Here is a 23,887-nt window from a genome sequence, read left to right on the forward strand (position 1 = left end):
TCCAACTGGTTTGATGCCACCCATCATGAATTCTTCTGCGCTAATCTCTTCATCTCACAGTAGCACTTGCATCCTATGCCCTCAGTTATTTGTTTATAGTATTCAAATATCTATCTTCCCACACAGTTTTTACCCTCTACAGCTCCCTCTAGTATCATAGTGGCCATTCCCTGATACTGTAACACATGTCCTATCATCCTGTGCCTTCTCCTCGTCAGTGTTTTGCATATGTTCCTTTCTATGCTAATTCTGGACAGCGCCTCCTCATTTCTTACCTTATCAGTCTACCCAATTTCAACATTCTGCTATCACACCACATCTCAAATGCTTAATTTCCCTTCTGTTCCAGTTTCCCCACTGTCCACAATTCACTGCCATACTTTGTGGTGTTCCAGATGTACATTCTCAGAAATTTCTTCCTCATGTCAAGGCCTATGTTTGATACCAGAAGACTTCTCCTGGCCAAGAATGCCCTGTTTGTATATACTAGTCTACACTTTATGTCCTCCTTGCTTCATCTGTCATGGGTAATTTTGCTTCCAAGGTAGGAGAATTCCTTAACTTCATCTACTTTGTGCTCACCAATTTTGGTTTTAAGTTTCTCATTATTGGGACTTCTGCTGCATCTCTTTACCTTTGTCTTTTTGCAGTTTACTCTCAATCCAATTCTGTACTCATTAGACTGGTGATTTCTGTAATTCTATTTTCACATTCACTGAGGATAGCAATATCTTCAGCAAATCTTATTAATGATATTGTTTCACTCTGAATTTTCATCCCACTCTTGAAACTTACTTTCATTCTTTCATTGCTTTTCTGATGTATTGATTGAACAGTACAGCAAAAGACAGCATCCTGTCTTACACCCTTTTTAATCTAAGCACTACATCCCTGATGTTCCAGTCTTATTGTTCCCTCTCGGTTCTTGTACATATTGTATATTACCCAACTATAGCTTACTCCTATTTTCCTCAGAATCACATACATTTTGCACCATTTTACATAGCTGAATGCTGTTTCTAGGTTGATGAATCTTATGAATGTGTTTCAATTCTTCTTCAGACATGCTTTCATTGTGAAGCGTAATTTGAGAACGGCCTCTCTGGTGCCTTTACTTTTCCTAAAGCCAAACACATCATCACCTAACAGATCCTCAATTTTGTTTTCTATTCTTCCATATATTATTCTTGTCTGCAGCTTGGCTGCATGAGCTGTTAAGTTGATTTTGCAGTAGTCTTCACACTCATCTAACTTGGCCGTATGGGTCCACTTATTTATAAGATGTTGCATTCCCTCTGATCTGGAGGCTGGAAATGATTTGGTGGGGAAGAGTATCATAAACTCATTGTTTCCTCTGCTGAGCAAGCTATACCACAACTTTTAACTGGTCCTTGATATCCTGGATACTGACTCTGGGATGCAGCTGATGTCCAAACTGGTCCCACTGATGTTTTATAGAAGACAGATTTGGGGATCTTACTGGTCACCAGATAGTCACATTACACAGATAGTTCATAGGGAAACTTGGTGATGTGAGGATATAGGATGTCCTTGACATACTGTTGTGCTGTCAATAGTTCCCTCAGTCATAACCAAACGTTACCGGGCTGGATCTTCGCACCATGATGCTAGGAGTACTGGTAATACCACTTTGCCTCTCCAAATCATCGGAAGAATGGGATCTTGCCCTTGGTCACCACCATACTCAATTATGATGGTCATCCAGAATATTGCTGAATACAGTGTGACACCATTCATCAGCAATCCATGTCTCTCAGTCACGGCACCTGTCCAGATGCAGCCATTTGCTTTGTGGTGTTAATGGCAGCCCAAACATAGGACAGTAATTTGGTAGACAGCAAGTCTCCAACCAAAGGTGTAGGATGACACAAAATTTTGCAAGGAGTTTATTACTTGCTCTCAGATGACAGATGTGGGTGTGGTAGGGTTACAGAGTAGATGGTGCACAATATGGTGACCCTGTTTTATGGTAATCAGAAGTGGTCATTTGGAACTTCAGTCACAACTATGCCTGCCTCACATTTCCATGCTGTCCAACATCTGTCCACTGTCCCATTTGAATGGGCCATTAATAGGAATACTGCACTATTTGACCAGCCAACAAAATGGAGACCCACAATGACAGAATTTATCAGGTGCTAACACTGTCTCATACAAGTTCGTGTCATCTCCATTACTGCATATGGATTTACGAGTTGAACTCTGTCCATCAATAACTGTGTATTATCTTGCAAGGACAGGTAAGAGTGAATATCTCTTCTAAAAGCTTGCTGTCCTCACAAATCCCAAACTCTTCATGCAACTCTCTTAGCACAATGTGTACACAGAGAAGGATGAAATCTTATACGTACGTATTTGATCAAAAGCTCCGAGAGAAGACAATGCTCATTCAGGGTAATTGATGTTGGACAAAGCAGCAAATTGTAGTCTACCACTGAGCTGAATCATGCCATCTGACAGGAAAGAGTTGTACTGACCAAACTTTGATGATTTGGGTAACTGTCCTCCCTTACACAATCCATACAGTTTGGCAGTGAATTGTTGCTCTTAAGCTCTTCTGATCCAATTTTTGCAATTCCATAGCATTCAAACTGCCAGTACTTCTAACCTTGTTCTTCATGATATCAAGAAATTGAAATACAAGGTTAGTTGTATGCTGTATTCATCAGTGTGGACTGAACTATGTGGTGTTCAACAAGGGTTCAGTGATGGCCATCAGAGTGACTTGTTCAGGTTTGGGTCTCTGGCATAGATTTATGAAGAGCTGGGATGTCCAGTTGTCATTGGTGAATGTCTTCTGAAAGCCATGGTGAACCATACCACCAGATGTCAAGCATTACTAGCAAATCTGGTTCTAGTCTCTAAGTGAGATGATCTGTGGGATTTTGTCTTCCAGGACAGTGCCTCCATTAACCGGGTGTAATGTTGGTTGCAGTATTTCTACTACTCAATTTGCAAATAAAGGTTTTCAATTTCTTGGGATCATTTTGTACCCACTCCAAGATAACCATTGAATCACTCCATGAAGTAGCTTCTGTTGTCATCAAAACATGTTCCCTGGCAAAAGTAATGATGGAGCTGACCAATGCAGCAAGTAAATCCAACCTAGGTGAGGTTACTTTCTGGACTGGTAACAGTCTGTTCTTGCTGCAAACAATGTGTGGTGTGTAACCAATTTCAATGTGCAATCATACATACAAAACAGCATCACAAACTCATTCAGATGCACCGCAGAACACACACGCCTCTGCAGAATCGTTTGTCCTTGTTATAGCTATCCATTTGGGAAAGTACAGTGATGACAAGTGGTGAAATTTTGAAATCGGAGTGCCAACTACATGCAAGATCTGTGAATAAAACTTCCTTTCATGCAAGACCCCTCACCCATGTGTCTTGGAAGTTTAGTTTAGCCACAATCTCAATGGCTGTGAACAGATAAAAAGGGTTGTAAAACTGAGGTGTTGCTCGAAGAACTTTTCCCTTATTACACAGTTTGATTGATGTGATGATGCACTGAACATGATCCTGTATCTGACAGTTCCACTGCTACATTTCTTCACTAAATGGTGTGGCAGGTAAAACACATTTCCAGCTGTGTAGTCCTTAGATGCAATTTCTAGCTGATACCTCTTAATGTAGTCTGACATGTTCTCAAGTTAAATAAGTTTCAGTTCCTCATTCCCTTGCAACTTGTTTTGTAAGAAGCAAAGATATGGTTCAGAAGCAGTACACTTGCCTGCAAATCTGTCCATTCTCTTTGTGGTATGACTCTTGAAACTTCTGCGAGACAGGGTTGTGCATGGGTCTCAATGCTCACACGTGATGCTGTGTTAAGCCAACAGTCTCCCAAGTCACAAAAGAGGCACACTGACTCATCAGGCATCTCACTGGAGTAGCCATGAAAGAAGTTGTTGATTGCTTTATCAGTTGTGTTTCTTCTAAGAATACCTAAAAAGGTTGTGGGAAGAAGAATGAATGAAGTGATTCTTTAATTGGTTGTTTCAATGTCAATTTTCCCAAAGTAATCAACTCTGATCAGAACTTCAACAGAGGGATCTGCTACCTGTGTACCCTCCATCAAGGTCATATCTCCCATATGTTGTGGTTCTGTCAGTTGATTTGAGAATTTATTGCTGCTTTTGAATGCTTTAACTGATATGTGGGCACCTGTGGAGTAGCCCATCATATCAATATGAACTATCCTTCTTGAGAGAAACAAAGTGTAGGATGATACAAATGACATTATTTTCAGAGTTGTGGTTTCTGTTATATTGAGTTTGAGATCTTTGATCAGTGAATGGTGGATAGAACTTTACTGACCCCTTGTGTCTAGGGTTGTACGTATCAGTTTACTCCTACCGGTTGGTTCTCTGATACACATACAAATAGTTTACAGGTATGTGCAGCCAGAAATCATTTCAGTCTTGTACACTGTCATGAGGATGCTACTGCAGATGGAAATGTGGAGCTCTCCCTTAAAGTTATCAAAGGATGGCTTGCCTCATTTAAAACAGTGATTTTTATTGTGGCCACATCTACACAGTACATGCAAAGAGGTCTGAATTTTGTTGCTGCTTCTTCTTCTTGTCACTCTTCACTTTAATCTTCACATGAAAAACAGGTGCCAAGGGTACATACTTTACTATCTTTAACCTTTTGCTTGCATGTGTATGTAAGCCATTGTCTGCAAACTTCTTCTGTGAATGCACATAGTGGTTTGGGGAGAAGGGGGATGAGCACTCTTCCATAAGAAACTACACTCTCTCATAGTGCTCATAATGCTTGGATCCACTTATAGCACTCAATGTAGCTGGCAATGAGAGCCTCTGGACTGCCTAAAGTAGAAGCATTGAGGTTCATCAAGTAGTCAAGATGTCGTTGGATAATCCTGTTATCCCTGTACTTGGATTTCAAAATTTGTTTTGTCTGCTCATTTCTATCAGCTGTAACAGCAAGTCCTTGGGTTCCTCATTTGAATATTCATGGAGAAATGTGCTTATTCATAATCAATGCCATCTACATTTCACCTATGAAAGCTGTGATTGAGGCCATGCTTCTGCGCCACCAGAGAGAGGGTACTGTCGAGCTGCTCCAGTTGGCAAATGTAATCAGCTATATTTTGATCTCCTGAACACGATCCTGCTAAAAGCCCCTTTGCCTCTCAAATAGCACACGTACATTTGTCTGTGTAGTCACTGTAAGGTTCTTTATCGGCCTCACACTCAGTCTCATCAAGCAAATTCAGTATTAATAATATTATGAAATGGCCTCAACCTTCGTTAGTCATTGTCCTCGCCCATCCAAACCCTTCCCTGTTCCCATTTCAGCACTGCACAGCCCTCATTCCACCATCACGCCCATCTTTTTAATTCTCTTCTTTTCCGCTACCCTTTCCCCTCCCCATCCTCTCCCCTGCCCTGCACCTAACCTCCTGACTGCACATAGCTGCGCTACCCTGCCTCTATCTCATCCTTGCGCGCTCCCCAGCAGCGCTTCACTGTCTGCGACCCCTATCCTACTATCCCTCCTCCCCCTCCCTGCCCCAGCCTCCTCCTTACCCCCAGCCATTTGCCACTCCCATCATGCACTGGTACTGTTGCTCTCAGTGTGGCTTCAGTTGCCCGAGACTCCAGCTATGTGTGTGTGAGTTGCATCTGAATGTAATTTGCATTTGTGTGTGTGTGTGTGTGTGTGTGTGTGTGTGTGTGTGTGTGTGTGTGTGTGTTTGTTTGATGAAGGCCTTACTGGCTGAAAGCTTTATTTGTGACAAGTCTCTTTGTTGTGCCTATCTGTGACTCAGATCTCCACTATATGATGAGTAGCAACCTTCCTTTTCATAATATTGTGACATCCCATCCTGGATTTTCCGTTGTTTGAAATTCAGTATTAAGTCATTTAGTGTGTTCAGCTCTTCTAGCATTTCCTGCAATCATTCCTGACAGTATCCAATTTCCTCCACCGGCATCTGGCTCATACAGTGTTCAAGCACAGAGCTGTACCTTTGTGTTGCAGTTTTGGGAGAATCATGACCTTGTCAGTCATGCCTTTGCTACTGGTGTGACAGTGCATCTGAAATAGCCGGCCCCCTAATAAGTAGTTGCTGTTGCTAAGAGATTGCCATGACAGTGCATCTGTAATAGTCGGCCCCCTAATAAGTAGTTGCCGTTGTTAAGAGATGGGACTGCTGAACCATAGTTCACTGTCTGTACTCATTAGGAATGTTTCCTGTTTCTCAACAGATGGTGCTGCTGTCTAGTAGGACAAGCAGTTTCCTTTTGCATTCAATAATACACCAACTGCACAATATTACCCACAAAGATGCATGCACCAAGCAAATAACTAATAAGTAATGTCCATATGAATGCAGTACAGCAGTGCCACGACTTATCTCCACGAGCTAAATGTGGCTCGGTGTGATCGTATTTCGAGACTGAAGTCAGTCAAAATCCTCTCTGTCAACATAGACTCCTCCTGAAAGTGTTGTACTAATTAATCTCTTGACATGCTCTGGGTTTCAGCATGAAAATTTTGCTTCTTACCACCACTTAAAATGATTCAAATCAGCACACATAGCTTTATTTCACAGTATCAATTACAGTTACAGTCACATCACACACATCAGTCTACTACTATAGAGCACTGATTATCTGAATATTGATAAACTGAAACATCCATTAACCAAATGGGTCCCAGACAGCAAATTTAAATCTGCATGCCATCCAGTTCAGCTAGCAGCTGTTTGTTCTTTTGCTCTGCAGCTCTTTTCCTCTCCCTATCAACAATGAATGAGCAATCACATGCTTTTGACCTTGAGCCTCTAGTCAGCACTCATCAGTGGCATCTTAGACTTCGCTTGTAACATTATGCTGTAGTTATACCATTTGCAATCATAAATAAATGTAATGGCATTGTTCGCATTATTTCCAGTAAATTTAAAATAATAGGCCAATTGAAAAATGGTGCTAGTGGGTCAAGCTTAGCTAGGGAATATGCAGTAAGGCATGCCATAATATCAGATATTAAAAACAACAGTGATGCCATTACAAAATTTGCAAGTCAACTTGGCAATGAAGACAGAACATTACTCAGAAAAACATTGAAAATGGCAGAAAACCAAGGTGTACAGACTGCAAATTACACATGGTTTATGCAGGTAAGGAGCCAAAGATAACCAATAAGTGACCCTTTGATTTAATGAAAAAGAGCTTGAAATAACTAAGGAACTTGGGGTTAACGCTGACTTTAAAGGACTATCGGCTGGCTTACACACTTAAAATCGAGGCACAGAATTAGAGAATTGGACATTCAGGGTAAAAAACTGTCAGCTGATACTGAAGCAGCTGAATGTTTTAAAGTATGTTTTAACAGACTTATTTATAAGGAAGGCTATAACAAAATCATTGTTTACAATGCAGATGAAATTGGTTTGTACTGGGAGAAAATGATAACGAAATCCCTAGTTTCCAACAAAGACATGTCAGCACCTAGTTATAAGGCAAGCAAATCACACATCACTGCTAGAATATGAGGAATGTTACTGGAACACACAGGCTAGATTGCAGGTCACCTACAGGAATCAAAAGAATTCATGGAGGGATACATTTTTGCCTTCAAATATTATTTCTTTCTTCCAGCAATTGGATCAGGGGATCACTGAAGCCTTCAAATGGGATTATAGAAAGGCATTGCTACATATGATTCTAATTGGAAAAAGATATCAAAAAACAATTCAGGAAGTGTACGCCAGAATTAACTTGGACGTTGTGCACATGGCAGCAGAAGCTTGGGCTCTTATAAAGGGCACTGCCCTCGGAATAAGCTCCTTCCATCAGATGAGCTTATCACTGCAACTGAAGACCCACCAAAGAGCCAATTTTATCGCAACTAGCTGTGCTGATTAAGAATATTCAGGATTTGAAGACTGTGATAAGGAAAACATTCAAGACTGGCTAGAATGTAATGCTAGTGACCCTGATTATCAGTTACTGATGAATGATAAGTCATTGCAAGTGCTGACAATGACTAACATCCTTGCAGCAACAAGGAAGAGCGTCATGACAAAATTCTTTTTGAAAACTGAAGGACTACTTTAATAGCAAATATCTACTTTATATAAGGTTTGTACAGTTTTTTATAATACATATAAAATATACCAATGGAGGGCAATGAAAACCTTGTAATTCCAGTAAACAGAACTCCATGAACAAGGAGAGATTTGAAAGTGTGTGGATTTCTCTAATCTATCAATAACTAAGGCTTCTACTATATAGTTAAAAGTGTAGCACCATCATCTGTATAAATTCATATATTTTTAAGAATCCACTTTTGCTTTTTCTGTAAAATTTAAAAGATGGTGTTATGAGGTTTTCATTTCCTACCATCAATATGCAATTTTGGGTTTAATACATTCTAACAATGGAAAATCCAAGAAGGAATAACAACCATATTACAAAAAGGAAAGATTCCTACTCACCAAATAGCAAAGATGTTGAGTTGCAGACAAGAACAACAAAAAGATTACTAAATACACAACCTTTCGGCCAGATGGCCTTCTCCCAAAATACACAAAACACACACACACACACATTCACACAAAAACTGCTCACACACACTTGACTACTGTCTGTGGACCCAGCAGCCAGAGACAGTGGTCATTTGTGTGTGAGCTGCGTTTGTACGAATGTGTGTGTGTGTGTGTGTGTGTGTTGTCTATTTCAGGGGGCCTTCTGGCCAAATGCTTATTTTTTTAGTACTGTCTTTTAGTTGTGTATGTCTGCAACTCAACATCTCCACTGTATGGGAGTAGCAATCTTTCCCTTTCATAACATTGTCATTTATCTGTTGCTTTGTTTCATACTGCTCCAGTGATAGTTAATACATTTGTTTATGTAAAAGATCAGTTTTCTGAACACTCCTTGTCCTGAACTGTTTTGAATAATGGATAATCTGCTGTAGTACTATAAAATGTCATCATATGGCATAAGAGTGTCCTTTCATTCCTCAACAGAAGTATTAGGTTTGATTTGGTTTTCCTTGTAGTAGACCACGAGCTGCTGTTTAAGGGCTTCTGACTTTTTTTTCCAATGGTATCCAGTTTACCTACTTAGACTGTACTGGCACAGTCACCTGCATCTATAAAGCGTTTAGTTGCCTTCAGAGCATGGCTGGTCATTGTTATATAGATACTGGAAAGCGATGAAACTAGTGTGCCGCCTTCTGATAAGCTGTTCTGTGTTCTTGACGGGATTCCTTGCCCTTGAAAATCTACAAAGAATCTTCTATTTTGGGAGAGATTTCCAAATATTTGTGCCATGCCATCATTTTACTTAATGCATGCATTTTACTTAATAGCAGTCAGTGGGTTATCTGTAGTTAAATTTCATACAATCGTACTTTTAAAATATCCAGTCACCAAGCAGCGGCACACACACACACACACACACACACACACACACACAAGAGAAGGTTATACTTATGCAAGCTTTCAGAGCCACTGCTTGAAAGGGAAGGAAGAGGGGTGAAGGAAAAGGACTGGAGAGGTTAGGAAAAATAGGTAGATTTCGGAAACATCAACCCAGGGGCACAGGTCAGGGCAGACTTATTGGATGAGATGAGAAGGGAAGAGTTATTGTTGGGGGCTGCACCAGATGATATTTGAAAACCTGACAGCTTAAAGATGGAAGACAGGGTAATATGCAAAACAGAGATTATTGCAAAAACCTCGTGCATGAGTTAATAAGAATGAAAAGCTAAGTGCATTGTAAGTAACAGAACTGGTTGGGGGACGGAGAAAAATATGCAGGTCAGAAAATGAAAGATGTAGAATACTAAAATGGAGTGAAGAAAGGCGTAGTTACTGTGAAAAAATGCTGAGATAGAAGAAACTAATGTAAATGAAGGCCAGGTGTATGGTGAGAACCAAGAACATGTACCACCTGTGGAGTTCTGAGAAAGTTGTGTCTAGGGGAAGAATCCAGGTGGCACACATGGTGAAACAGGCACCGAGGTCACGACTGTCATGTTGTAGAGCATGGTCTACAACAGGATATTGTGTGTTGCCGGCAAATACCTCTCTGCCTATGCCCACTCATCCTAACTGATAACTTGGTGGTAGTCATTGCACTGTAAAAGGTCGAACAGTGTTTCCATAATAGGTGGTACAGAACATGTCATTTCACAAGTGGCTCTGCCTTTGATAGTATATGTTTTGCCAGTTACAGGACTAGTAGGAGGGTGCATAGGGCAGGTCTTGCAGTGGGGATGGTCACAGGGATAGGAGGCGTAGAGTACGGAGATGCGTGCAGAAGGACCATAGGATCTGAACAAGGACATTGCGGAGATTGGAAAGGCGACAGAAAGCTAGTGTAGAGGTGGTGGGCAAAATCTCAGACAGAATGGATCTCTTTTCAGGGCTTGATATTAGGAAGTCATGGCCTTGTTGAAATAGTTGATTAATGCATTAAAGACCAGGGTAACACTGAGTGACAAGTGGTGTGCTCCAATGCTGGTTTTTCGAGAGACACTCAGAATCAGGACTGGATCTGGTGGCACAGTAAATCTGCTTTTAAACTAGGCTGGTGGGGTAATTACATTCACTGAAGGCTGGGGTGGGAATGGTGATGTATTACCGTAAAGAGTCTGCATTTGAGCACATACATTTGCCTCAAATGCCAAGGTTGTATGGGAGGGAATGTTTTACATGGAAAGGATAGTAATTGTCAAAATGTAAGTTCTGTTTGTTAGTAGCTTTAATGTGGAGAGAAGTGTGTAGCTGGCCTTCAGTGAGGATGAGATCAACATCGAGGACAGTGGCATGGGGTTTGGAATAAGACAATTTGAAATTTAGTGTCAAGAAGGTATTTAAAGACTCCTGGGATTTTAACAGGTCAGCCTCACCATGAGTACATATGCAAAGATGTCATCAATGTATCTAAACCAAACCAAGGGCTGAAGCTTATGGATCCCAGGAAAGCCTCCTCCAAGTGACCCATGAAGAGGTTGGCATAGGATGGAGCTAGCCTGCTTCCCTTGGCCATACCCTCTATCTGTTTGTATGTCTGCCCTTAAATGTGGAGTAGTTTTTGGTAAGTATAAAGTTGATTAAGGTGAGCAGGAAGGATGGCATAGGTTTGGTATCAGGTGGGTGTGACTGAGGAAACGTTCAGCAGCAGACAGACCATGAATGTGGGAGATGTTGGCATCAATGGTGACAACCAAGTTGTTTGGTGTGAGATGGGTATAGATTTCAGATGATCTAGGAAGTAGCTGGCACCTTTAACATAGGAGGGCAGTCTTTGTACTATGGTTTGCAGGTGCTGATCATCTAAGCCAGATATACATTCGGTGGATGCTTTAAAGCCAGCATCTATAGGAGGAATGAATGATTGGGTTTGTGGATCTTAGGAAGATGGTAAAAAGTGGGGATGTGTGGTTTGGGTGGGGTAAGAAGTTCTATGGATTGAGGCGTTAGTCTTTCTGAGGGGTCTGAGGTTTTAAGGAGAGACTGCAGGTCAGTTTGAATCATAGGGATGGGACCTTCATACAGATGCTGTATGTAGAGGTGTCAGACAGCTGGCATAGACCTTCACTAACATACTCCTTATGGTCAAGTACCACAGTGGTAGATCCTTTATCTGCTGGGAGGATAATGATGGAGTCATCTGCTTTTAGGGAATGCTGAGCCTGGAGTTCTGCAGAGGACAGGTTAGGGTCATATTGTTGGGACCTGAGGAAGGATTGTGAAGCAATACTGGATATGAGGAATTCCTTTTGAATGGTAGACCTGACATTGAACCCTGTCTTGAACAGTTTCGACTGTGATACCAACATGATCCTCCTCCTCCACCATCACCACCAATACCACCACAAAATCATCCCCTGCATGCCTTCCACAATTTCCTCACATCCTCACCGAAGGCCAGCTACACCCTTCTATCCACATTAAACCTACTAACAAACAACAGTACTTACATTTTGACAGTTTCCATCCTTTCCATGTCAAACATTCCCTCCCATACAGCCTTGGCATTTGAGGCAAACATACTTGTTCAGATGCAGACTCTACAGCAATACACCACCATTCTCACCTCAGCCTTCACTGGACATAATTATCCCACCAGCCTGATTCAAAAGCAATTACCCGGCCCATCAGATCCAATCCTGTTACTGCTGGTCGCTCCAAATAACAACTTTGGAGCACACCAATGTCACTCAGTATAATCCTGGTCTTTAATGTATTAATCAGCTACTTCGACAATCCATCACTTCCTAAAATCATGTCCTGAAATGAGTTCCATTCTATCTGAGATTTTGCCCACCACACCTAGAACAGCATTCCACTGTCCTTGCAATCTCCACAATATCCTTGTCAGACCCTATGTTACTTACGCATGCATCTCTGTACCCTATGCCTCCTACCCCTGTGACCGTCTTCAACTGCAAGACTTGCCCTACGCACCCTCCTACCACCAGCTATACCAGCCCTGTAACTGGCAAAACACATACTATCAAAGGGAGAAGCCACCTGTGAAACAACATGCCGTAAACCAGCTGTTACGTAAACACTGTTTGGTCTTTTACATCAGCATGACTACCATCAAGTTGTCAGTTAGGATGAATGGGCATAGGCAGAGGATGTATACTGGCAACACACAATATCCTGTTGCAGACTATGCTCTACAACACGACCTTGGTGCCTGTTTCACCACACGTGCCATCCGGATATTTTCCCTAGACACAGACACCACTTTCTCAGAACTCCACAGGTGGGAACTATCACTACAACATGTCCTTGATTCTCACCACGCACCTGGCGTTGATTTACATTAATTTCTTCTGTCTTCACCATAACCACTCCTTTCTTGGTTCTGTTTTAGTTTTATACATCCTTCATTTTCTGACCTGTCTATTTTTCTCCATCCCCCTACCACCTCTGTCACTTACAAAGCATTTAGCTTTTCACTCTTATTAACTCATACACAATGTTTTTGCAGTAATCTCTGTCTTGCATATTACCCTGTCTTCCACCTTTAAGCTATCAGGTTTTCAAATATCATTCGGTGTAGTCCCCAACAATCAGTCTTTCCTTCTCATCTCGTCCAGTAAGTCTGCCCTGACCTGTGGTCTGATATGACTTTTCTGAAATCTACCCCCTTTCCTAAATCTCTCCAGTCCTTTCACTTTATCCCTCTTCCTTCTCTTTGTGTGTGTGTGTGTGTGTGTGTGTGTGTGTGTGTGTGTGTGTGTATGGTATTTTTTTTTTTTTTTTTTTTTTTTTGGAGACAACTGGTGACTTTTACTGAACACATTCATTGGAGATTATGAAGACAGTTAAAGAATATAAACATAAAAATGTCAATTGTTTAATGTGGTTTAACAATAAAATTTCTTTATTGAATACATCAGCTTTCCACAATGAATAAAATCTATTAAAAGCACATTGTGTGTTACACAGACTCAAAAACAAATGAACTTTTGATAAATATCATTGTTAATATTTTGTACTCAGGCACATTTTGGAGAAACTGTATCACATTCAGAAGCAATTTTTAACAACACCTGGTTGAATATAAACAGTTCACATTAATGTCTTTCTCATATCAGTCTTTTTTATGTCTTCAGTCACTTAAGCAAGACAAGATTAGCTTTTACAAAAGCACTGTATACACAAAAGTTTATATGCCTTCCTTTGCACCATGACATTATAAAACAATGTTACAAAATAATACATTGCTATCATCAAAGTGATAATCTTAGTACCAGGCTAACACTACGACTACTTCTGATCTGTTTCAATTCTGCTTACAAATAAACAAAGGAATAACTGGTGTGCATACTGTGTACTGCAAACTTTTTATTTACAGCATGAGCAAAGGAACTTCAAATTCACTTATTGCAATAATCTTTGAAAAGGAAGGCACTCTTTGCAAATTTATATATAGAAAAGTTACAGATCAGAGCTTTCCTTGTCTATTTGCTATACTGCAAATGTACTTAAAAGAAACTGAAAATTATAAAAGCTACTAAGATGTCAAATATAGCTGCAAGCCCCATTCCCCATTTTTTATTGTATTAAAATGCTGTTTCTGTAAACAGTGAAGTGACTAAATACTCCACATTCATCCTTAAATGATATGCTCGCTGTTGCAACCAACATGTCATTCAAATCATTTGGGAATCTTTCACACTATGTATGAAAAACTGTTTCACATTGGTTATATTGTTTCACAGTTTGACTTTTTTGGCTTAACATTCATTAAAATTTTATCCAACAACACACAGGAAAAACATTTATAACACATTATACAGTATACACAAGCCTTAAATTGCTTCAGTCACACAATTACAACATTAAATATTCACAAAAATTTCTAACACAGTTTTCTTTTACGTTATACATAATTTATAATCTGGATGACATTTGGAAGATAGTGGAGTACGACACGCAACAACCATTATGACTGACTAGAACACCCAGAATACTGGGAAGACATAACAATACCCAACAAAAGTTTGGAATTGTCAAGAAATGGAAAAATCGAGAACCATCTTGGTTTTTGTTACAGAAATAATGTAGAGAAGACACAGAATACTCAGTTTACATACTTATTAAGATATAAACAAAAACTGAAAACTCACTTAGTGGGTTTACTAGAGGTTTAGCTTCCTCCTGCTCCTAAAGCTAACAACGGAGATGATACTCTAGCCATTCAATGTTTATCACATCAGAAGCAGCTCTATGCCACACAAAAATAAAACTTTGCTGTCAAAAGTGAAATCCTTAAAAGTGAAATCCTACTGTTGATTTCACACATATTTGTTGAAACAATTCTAAGAATTCCAAAGTAATATTGCTAAGTCTATTAATATGCTTTTAATGCAGCTGTAATGCTGATACTTTGGAGAGAAGGTTACGTGAATATAAAACTCAGTAAATAAACAAGCTGACATGTAGAACACTGTTTTTGTGTATTGCACTCAAATTATTTTCTGTGCCTTTTACTTTTAGCTTTAAAAACTAAATTTTACCAATCCCTGTGGGAATGAAACTCATGAACATTTACAACTAAACATGATTTAACACACAACTTATCTGTTAAGATATACACAAGATAAAAAAATGTAACAGCACTAAACTGACAGACAGGAAGGATTGAAGGATAGATAATTTCATACTAACACCTGTGAGGGGGGTGGGGGTTTGGGGGGGGGGGGGGAGAAAGTGGAGGAGATTACTTATGATGGAGCTACAACAGCAAAGACTTAAAAACTAACAGTAGATCAAGAGTAGCACAAGAAAGAACAATCACATACAAACAAAGAAGCAGAAATGGTAAAGCTACCATCAACATGAGGATGAAAAACTGTGATACATGAAAGGAAACATAACAAAAAAAAAAAAAAAAGAATAAATAAATAATGAATGCAATGAGGCAAAGAAAAAGGAAATGCAGTGTTGGCAGTCTTTAAGAGTGAATGGTGAGTAGGAAAACAATAATAGTTTAGATCAATTAAGCATTGTAATGTAAGAAGAAAGATGTCCTATTACAGTGTAACAATATGTAAAACCTATACTTTCTCCTGCATTAAGAATATTTTTTTTTACACACATCTACTCCGAATTCACTGCATATTGGTTTAAGCTTACTTTTGGAAATACAATAATTGATATCCTCTTTCAGCCTCCCTTCATTGTGAATCTATTCTCCTCTCCTCTCTATGCTCTACGCTATTTCCTGTGAATATAACCTCTTCATTCCTTCCTCTTGTAATTTCTTTTTTATCTATATCTATACTCCTGGTAACAATTTTATTTCCTTCACACAATTTGGAGATAATTTATCAATAAGCATCCCTTCTGAGATGGAAACTTCCTGAAAGATCTGCATTATTTACTAATTACTCTTCTACACCATCATATTTAAATATGTCCTTCTGAGAACTATGGAACTAAATGTTTTATTGTGCCTCACATCCTGCTTTCTGCCATATCACTTCTTTTCAGACAGAACTTGTGGTAAGTACTTTCACAAGAAATGTCAGTAGTGCCAGAAGAGATACAGTATCCTTACTTTGAGAACTAACAGTTCCTCCCTCGGGGAGGATAGATTTCATTTTTAACCTTTCCCAATATATCCCTCTCTGCTCCAGAAGGAAGGAACTGTTAGGTCCAAAAGCTAGGATAGTGTATGTAGTAGTGTCTATTTGCAGTACAGACATTTGTCCTGAAGGAAAGCACTAGCCACCAATTGTGTCATAACTTTATAGTTTTCTGGAGAGAATTTTCTGTTGATTCATCACTTCCTTTTCCCATTAATTTCTGAACATTATCAAAAACATTTAAGTTTAAATATTTTTTGAGATAAATTTCTACTGTTATTTAGTTTATTACTTGTCATCTCTTCTGCAATGAACAATAAACAGAGGGAGAATTTTCCACAATAACACCAACAGCATAGGTCCAAATTATGTAAGAAAGAAGAAGCATCTTCCTGTCATATTACACAAACTACTCAGTTTATATGAGGAACAGCCAAACTAATTTCCATTTACTGTGCAACTTTTTTATTTTAACAAGAAAATGGCACACTCTTCATTCAGACAGAGTTTGAACCAGGTAACTTCCATATAGGAATAAACCCAGTGCAAATTCACTACACTTAAGACAATATTGTCCAAATAACACAAAAAATCAAGATTGCAAGTAAAAATTGCTTTAAGGACCGTAATTGACCCAAAGAGAAACATAAATCTGTGAATGCTCGATGTAATTTTTTCATACTGATCGCTTCTTCAAAATGTAAAGAGAAAATGAAGAACAATGCAAACAGCAGGGTTGACAAATGATTTGGAAAGCTAATGAATGGTGAATATCAACAATTCACAATCCATGCATAGTCATTAGACAAGTGATATTTAAATATAATTTATATCCATTCTTAATTTTTTTTAGTGCAAAATCAATGCATTTGCAAATAATTTTCACGAAAAAAATGGTGAACATAACTCAGTACTTATTGTTTCCTACATTAACAACGTAAAACAAAAAATTGAAGACACAGCTTACAGTTCTCAAGGATTGTTTGCATTCATTTTTTAATAACTCCTACAAGAATGCATTTGTCTCAGTAACACAGAATAATTGTTATTGACAACAATTCTTTCACATCCATACATCATAAACCCACCACCCCTCCAAAACAGGGGGAGGAGGAGAAGGAGGAGGAGGAGGAGGAAATAATGATGATGATGAAGCCAGTGTTGTATTCTAAAGTTTCAGAAACACGGCTTATCAGCAAATGTACAAAGAGTGAGTTTGTATCTTACAATTAAAATAATAATGATAAGAATAGTACTGAATACCTTTCATACTCATTTTGATAACATGACTATGTTATAGGTTACAAATATCTTTTAAGTAATAGGGGTCCAATTTCATCTGTGTTAACTACTATTGCATCTCTCAATGAGAGAGATCAACAAGTTATTTTGGATACACATTGCAAGATATCTCTATGAGGTATCATGTACAGAACTGCCAAACAGGTTGTAAGACAGGGAATTGAGTAACACTAAATCACTCAAACGTCTCTTTATATAATGCTTTTGGCAGATTAGTCTCAACATAAATTACTTGAAAGACATAAAGGAGTAAGACTAACAGGAAAGGGTGAAGATGAATAATGTGATGACAAAAAGAGGAAAACCATTACAATGTTTACATAGAGAAACTGGGGCAAAATATTCGTGTGCAGATATACAAAGAAGATGCTCATTATAATTATAGAATTACTAAAAGCTTCATTAAAGCAGTATTTTAATCAAATTAATCCCATATCATGAAGAAAATATTGTAGAAATAATTGTACACTAAATATTATTGAGCACAGTTTCTTGAAATTGAACAGTTTCTACAATTACTTCAACTTGTATAATATTTCACAACTTGGCAAAATCAGAGAAATTTTATCTGCAGGATAATAATAATGAAATCCAAAATATTGTAGCCACTTATCTTCCTCCCTTCTTACATTTTTTTAACATCTCCTTTTATTATTGAGACTCACATGATTACCACTCTTCAATTCAGATACATTTGGAAATTAAACAGATTATAGTATTTTCATATCACTTACAGAATAGCTTGTTTACACAAAACTTTATTTAGATAAACCATAAAATAAAGTAAATAGGTATAAGCAGTTTGCATCTTACAGGCCATTACATATTCATCTGTGATTTATAAAAATATGAGCTTGTCTGCATCATTAAAAGAAGAGAAGAAATGAGAAACCTCACTGAATACTGTAGAAAAGTAAATATCAACAAAAATTAAATATTGCTATTCTCTGTGTGTACTACACTGTTAAAAAATTACAAAACACTTTTGTCATGGAAATATGATCTGCCATCAAAATACTAAGCTCCATGCTCAACCATTCTTTACATATATTATTCTTCATTTACATACTCTTTTCAGATATGCATCTCATTAAACAGCTGAGTGTGTCGTCAAACAAAACCAGTAAAGACTTTCAGAACAAAATTCTGAAAAATAACAGTTGCACAAGAGCAGCATAAGTAGCTGGCTTGCAATAAATTATTACACAGCTTACTTAATAACATGTATCACACTTCATTAGTCCAGAAAGAGCTTGCTCTCCATTACAAAATGGCATTAACTTGTGCCAAACTTCCCTGTTTCAAACACACCTTTCCGGAAAAAAGAAGAAAACTCGAGAAGTGCAAGTCGAGTTGGATTCTGTACGCAAGAGAATAAAGGACAACTTTCTATTGTGGAACATACTTCAAGCAGCTGCCGTAGATATGTCTCCAATTGGACACGACGCAGTCGAGCCACAGATTCTGATTTTTTTGAGAAGAAGCGGCGTGGAGGAAATGGCAATGCTTCTACCTGCAGAAAAAATAAACACGTTTGAATATTTCCGGTACCACATACACTTCAAAGAGATAAAAGCAGAGGGGAGGCTGCCGAGGCCTGGCCTCGAAGTCAAAGACTCTGTGTGTGTGTGTGTGTGTGTGTGTGTGTGTGTGTGTTGCGTGCGTGCGTGCGTGGGTGTGTGGGCACGTGCGCACTCAATTATTTATTGGATATACTCCAAGTTTCGTCTTTTGCAACAGCTGTACACTTATGGTTCCCTCTAATATTTTTATTAATTATGTTGAAAGAATAAAACTATGCAATTAAGTTTTTCAGTACAATGAAAAAAACCAGCTAAAGTTGCAAATTTCACTTTTTTCATTTGCTCAATGACTAGTTTCGAGTCGGGACACATTTTCGTATCACCATGCCAGGTAGTCAAAATGGTATTTGGAAGAATGCAAATGAAGTGCAAATAAACAGTTACTGCACATACAGGTAACTGTAACTGTTCAGCTGTACATCCATCAGGTTTCGTAACTGCTCACACCCACTCGTACAGCCCACTGAACTGAGGTGGCAGCACAAATATTGCATTTCTATTAGACTGATCCAGATGACTTCTTTAGCTGCCCAATCACCATGGGCAAGTGCTGGGCATAGTACCACAAATGACAGGGGAAAAAAAAGAAGGAATGAAAATACGGTTTCAGCACCGCTGAAGAAGGTGAAGAACTGATGATCAACAGGTGAGGTGATGGTTCCGTGTAACGGTGTTGACAGATTATACTCATATGGAACAAACTGTCATGGAAGCATAGGACCAAAACTCCCAGGGAGATTACAGGAAGCTGTAATGATGAAGCACCACAGGCAGCTCCCCGAGGTGTGCTCTCGTTCAGTGATAATTCCCTGGCTTATTCTACATGGGGCACAGTCACTCATGCAGATTCTTCGGGAATTCACATTTTGCTGAATCTCTACATTCTCCTGACATCGCACAAAGTGACCATTGTGTGGAAGGCATTTTTATAATGACACTGAAGGTTAAGGTTGAGGTTATTTTTGAGGTGGCACATTTCCTAAACAGCGAAAACACAGGAAAGGTCGCTGTCAAACCATCCATTATTAGTAGATCAGTGTCACATAGGATGCTGGATTTGTAGAGAAGGACCACAACCATCACCAAGTTTCAAGATCACCAGAAGATTAAAAATTGGGAATTCAAAGCTGAGCCTTAGTCCTCAAATGTGTTCTTACCTACTGAGCTATGCCTGACCAGTTCACTCCTCACACAAACCTTTAATTTTCTTGGGCAATGTAAGGTGAAATTACTTATGCTGATTACTTCTGCCTCATTGTTACCATCATTTTCCATTTGTTTATGTCCTCCTTTTCTTCCTCTATTGGTGGCTTCCTCCATTTCATATGTTCCACACCACATACATATACTATATATTTCTGTTTTCGTTGTGTATTTCCCTTATCTCTAAATTGTCAATTGGCTTCTCTGCATTTTCTAACTTTTAAGAATATCAAATCTTGCAAATTTAGTAGTATTTAACTGTTCATTTTTCTCCTATTCCATCCTCTCTCCCTCTCGAATGGCATTCTGAGCAGCTTTCTCAATTAAGGTTACTTATTTTTTACAATAGTTTTCTATGCTTTACCATATGAATGAGACCCTGGACAGTTAAAACATACAAGACAAATTATTTCTGCCTTTATCTTATTGTGCTAGGTAAGTTTCTTTTTTTCTTATAATTGTGTTTGATTCCAATTTTGCTGTGATTACTATCTTGCAATATATGCTAAAATCTCAACTGGTTACATTCATTTCTTAAATTAAACAGTCAATTCTTTTGCTTCTCATGTTACTGTTGACCTTCAATATCAGTTACACTCTTTATCAACAAATATGCTGTCAGATCTGCCAACTTCAGTTTTTATCAGGAGAACTGAAACACGAAGGAAAAAATATTGGGATTTACCAGTTCACCAAAATGAGATTGATACAGACATTGTGCAAACTCAGATTCAGGAAGAAATAAAATCAGGTTTGCTACTGGGAAACTAATGAGATCTTCATTCTATTTATATGCTCTGAACAGAATACTTTAAAAAGAAAGAAAGGAAAGAAAATGATGCAACCAAATGCAGTGAATTACTGAAATGCAAAATACGTCAAAGCCGTAAGTAAGAAAAAATATAACAAGCTAGTCAAAATAATTGTGGTTTATGGAATGTATCAGAATAGTGTTCTCTTGAATACCAGGTTTTAGAATGAACATGAACAGCTTCGACTGCAAGAAGCCTTTATTTTTGTTACTGGTTTCAGTCAGTTTTTGCCCATCTTCAGACCTCATACCATGATGGTGGTGAAAGGAGCAGGTGTTACAACTCCAGGAACTTCAACTGCAGTTGACATTCATGGAGTTGTTACAACTCCAGGAACTTCAACTGCAGTTGACATTCATGGAGTTGTAACACCTGCTCTGTTCATCACCATCATGGTGTGAGGTCTGAAGATGGGCAAAAACTGACAAATTGGTAACCACAAAAATAAAGGCTTCTTGCCATCAAGATTGTTTTTTTCATTTTAAAGTAGTAAAAAAACTGTTGTTCTTCATGAGAAATGTTCTCAAGGAATATCAGGTACTTTGTTGGGGAACGTAAGAAAACATTCTCCAGTCCCACGATTTATCTCCACAAACTCTCCACAACTTCCAAATATCAGCAACAAATCACTGCAGGAAATATCATTTGTGTTTACTCACCTTCGGTCCATATTTTGCAGACATACGCTGATGTAACTCTCTGAAGCGTTTGTAACGTCTCAGAATTGTCCACCTGTCCTCACCCACACAAACTCGAACCACATACTCATAGTGAGTAAAGGATCCAGCACCTCGCAAAACGTAGGATGGTATCTGCACCCAACTTGCACAGCCATCTGTAACAATAAAGACAGAAATGAGAAAAAGATGTTATGTTTCCTTGAATAATTGCCTTCACTTAAAACTTAAATGATTTTCTTTCAGTATGTCTGTGTAACAAAATCAACCATATCATTTTGTTAACTACCTATGCAGGTGCAGTATTAAAGATTTTTCCAACCAAACAGCTTTTCATTGCATCAAAATGAATATCAAAAGAAATACTCAAGTAGTGGAGTCCATGCCCCTACCCTTACCCTGACCATTGAAATGACTTCTAGTCAGTTATAGTGGAACTGCAGTACAACATGGGCTCTGATACTGGTACAGTTGCATGATGTTCTCATTAAGAAATCATTGCTAGAGGCACGGGAAAAAAACATAATGATGCACACAGCCTAAATAATAATAATAATAATAAATAATTTCTGAATTGTTACTCACCACACAGAGGAAGCGCTGAGTCCCGCGTAGGAGTTGGCGCGCGCGCGCCCACACACACACACACACACACACACACACACACACACACACACACACACACACAGGAGAGAGAGAGAGAGAGAGAGAGAGAGAGAGAGAACTACTGTCTACGGCCACTAAGGCATGAATGTGATTGCGTCTAATGTGGTGGGGCGAGGTTGGGGCTGTTAGGTTCAGCATTCGGAGGCCAGTACTGCAGTGGTGGGAGAGTGGGAGACGGGAAGGGACTATTGAACATTGAGGTCAGGGGGATTATAAGAAAGAAGGATGTGTTGCGGGGACAGTTCCTACCCGCGCAACTGAGAAAACTGGTGTTGTTGGAAAAAATCCAGGTTATAGCACAGCCTGTAGAGCAGTCATTAAAGTGAAGCGCGTCGTGTGGGGCAGCTGTTCATCAATTGGATCTGTAAACCATGTACTGATACGTGCCATGACCAAGTAGCTTTGGCTTGCACAGTCCCACGGAAATTGATAAATAAACAAAAAATAAATTAAATTTTATACATTGGCTGCTAAACGTGCCATCCAACACAGTATGCTTCACATTTATGACTGCTTCACAGCCTGTGCCATCTCGACTCTTCCCATCAAGCCAGATTTTCTGAACTGCACAAGTGGCAACTATCTGTACAATGTATACATCCCCTCCCTCCCCGGTGCCATTATCTTCGTTAGTGTCTCGTCCATCTGTCTATCCTCTTCCCTGCTGTCACTACAGTACACAAATACCTTCAATCTTGTCAATGCACCTAAAGTCCTTTCCTCTTCTCTACGTCCCCCCCCCCCCCCCTCCAAAGCCTCTATTGTTAGGGTGTGGGCAAGCTGTGTGTGAATGCAGAAAGAGCTGGCCATAGTTTGCGGCCAGATGAATGCACTTTTGGCTATGGTCAGTCAACTGCAGTCTGCCGCCTTGGGGTGTATTGGTGGAAGAGAATGTGGCAGGTGTCACTTGTTTCACTGACAGCCTCTGCTCCTGAGGCAGCTCCTGGTGTACCCAGTATGGTGGATTCGTCTTCACAGCAGAGGGAGTGGCACACAGGTGGTAATGCGTCTGCATCGCTCGAGGCGGAAAACCAATATGGAGACTGCTTGTCTGGCCTCACCCATTCACCTGGTGAGTGGACAGGTGGCCCTCCTTCAGCAGTGTCTGAGCAGGTAAAGAGGAGGTGGGGAGGGGGGGGTGGGGGGGGAGTGGTTTACTTGTTATTGGGAGCTAGCTGCCAACATTAGGCACATTATAGAGCACCTTCAGCAATTGCGATCATGTCTGGAAAGAAAGCCAATGTGCACTAGTTATGTCTGACAGTGTGGTGGAGGCCTTGCCTGTGGCTATCGCACATGCAGGGTGCAGTCATCTGCCAGTTGTGACTCATGTCAGCACCAACGATGCCTGTTGCATTGGTTCTGAGGCCATCCTCGGTTCATATAGGCACCTGGGGGAAGTGGTGAAGGCTGCTGGCCTCACATGTGGGTGCAAGCAGAGTTTGCAATTCGTAGCATTGTTCCCAGAATTGATCGGAATCCTTAAGTCTGGAGCAGAGTGAAGGACTTCAACTAAACGATTTGT

General features: G+C 39.4%; 1 protein-coding gene across 1 annotated transcript in view; it reads right to left on the reverse strand.

Moving 5' to 3' along the window:
- Nucleotides 1-15,424: 15,424 nt before the first annotated feature.
- LOC124782574 (kinesin-like protein Klp98A) overlaps nt 15,425-23,887 on the reverse strand; it is a 376,800-nt gene continuing 368,337 nt past the window's right edge. The window contains exons 25-26 of the mRNA XM_047253951.1: nt 21,679-21,854; nt 15,425-18,934 (exon numbers count right to left, since the gene is read on the reverse strand). Coding sequence (XP_047109907.1) covers nt 18,698-18,934; nt 21,679-21,854 — 413 coding nt within the window. The 3' untranslated portion in view covers nt 15,425-18,697. The remainder of the gene's footprint in view (nt 18,935-21,678; nt 21,855-23,887) is intronic.

Source organism: Schistocerca piceifrons, chromosome 1 (genome assembly GCF_021461385.2).
Source record: "Schistocerca piceifrons isolate TAMUIC-IGC-003096 chromosome 1, iqSchPice1.1, whole genome shotgun sequence".
Classification (NCBI taxonomy): domain Eukaryota; kingdom Metazoa; phylum Arthropoda; class Insecta; order Orthoptera; family Acrididae; genus Schistocerca; species Schistocerca piceifrons.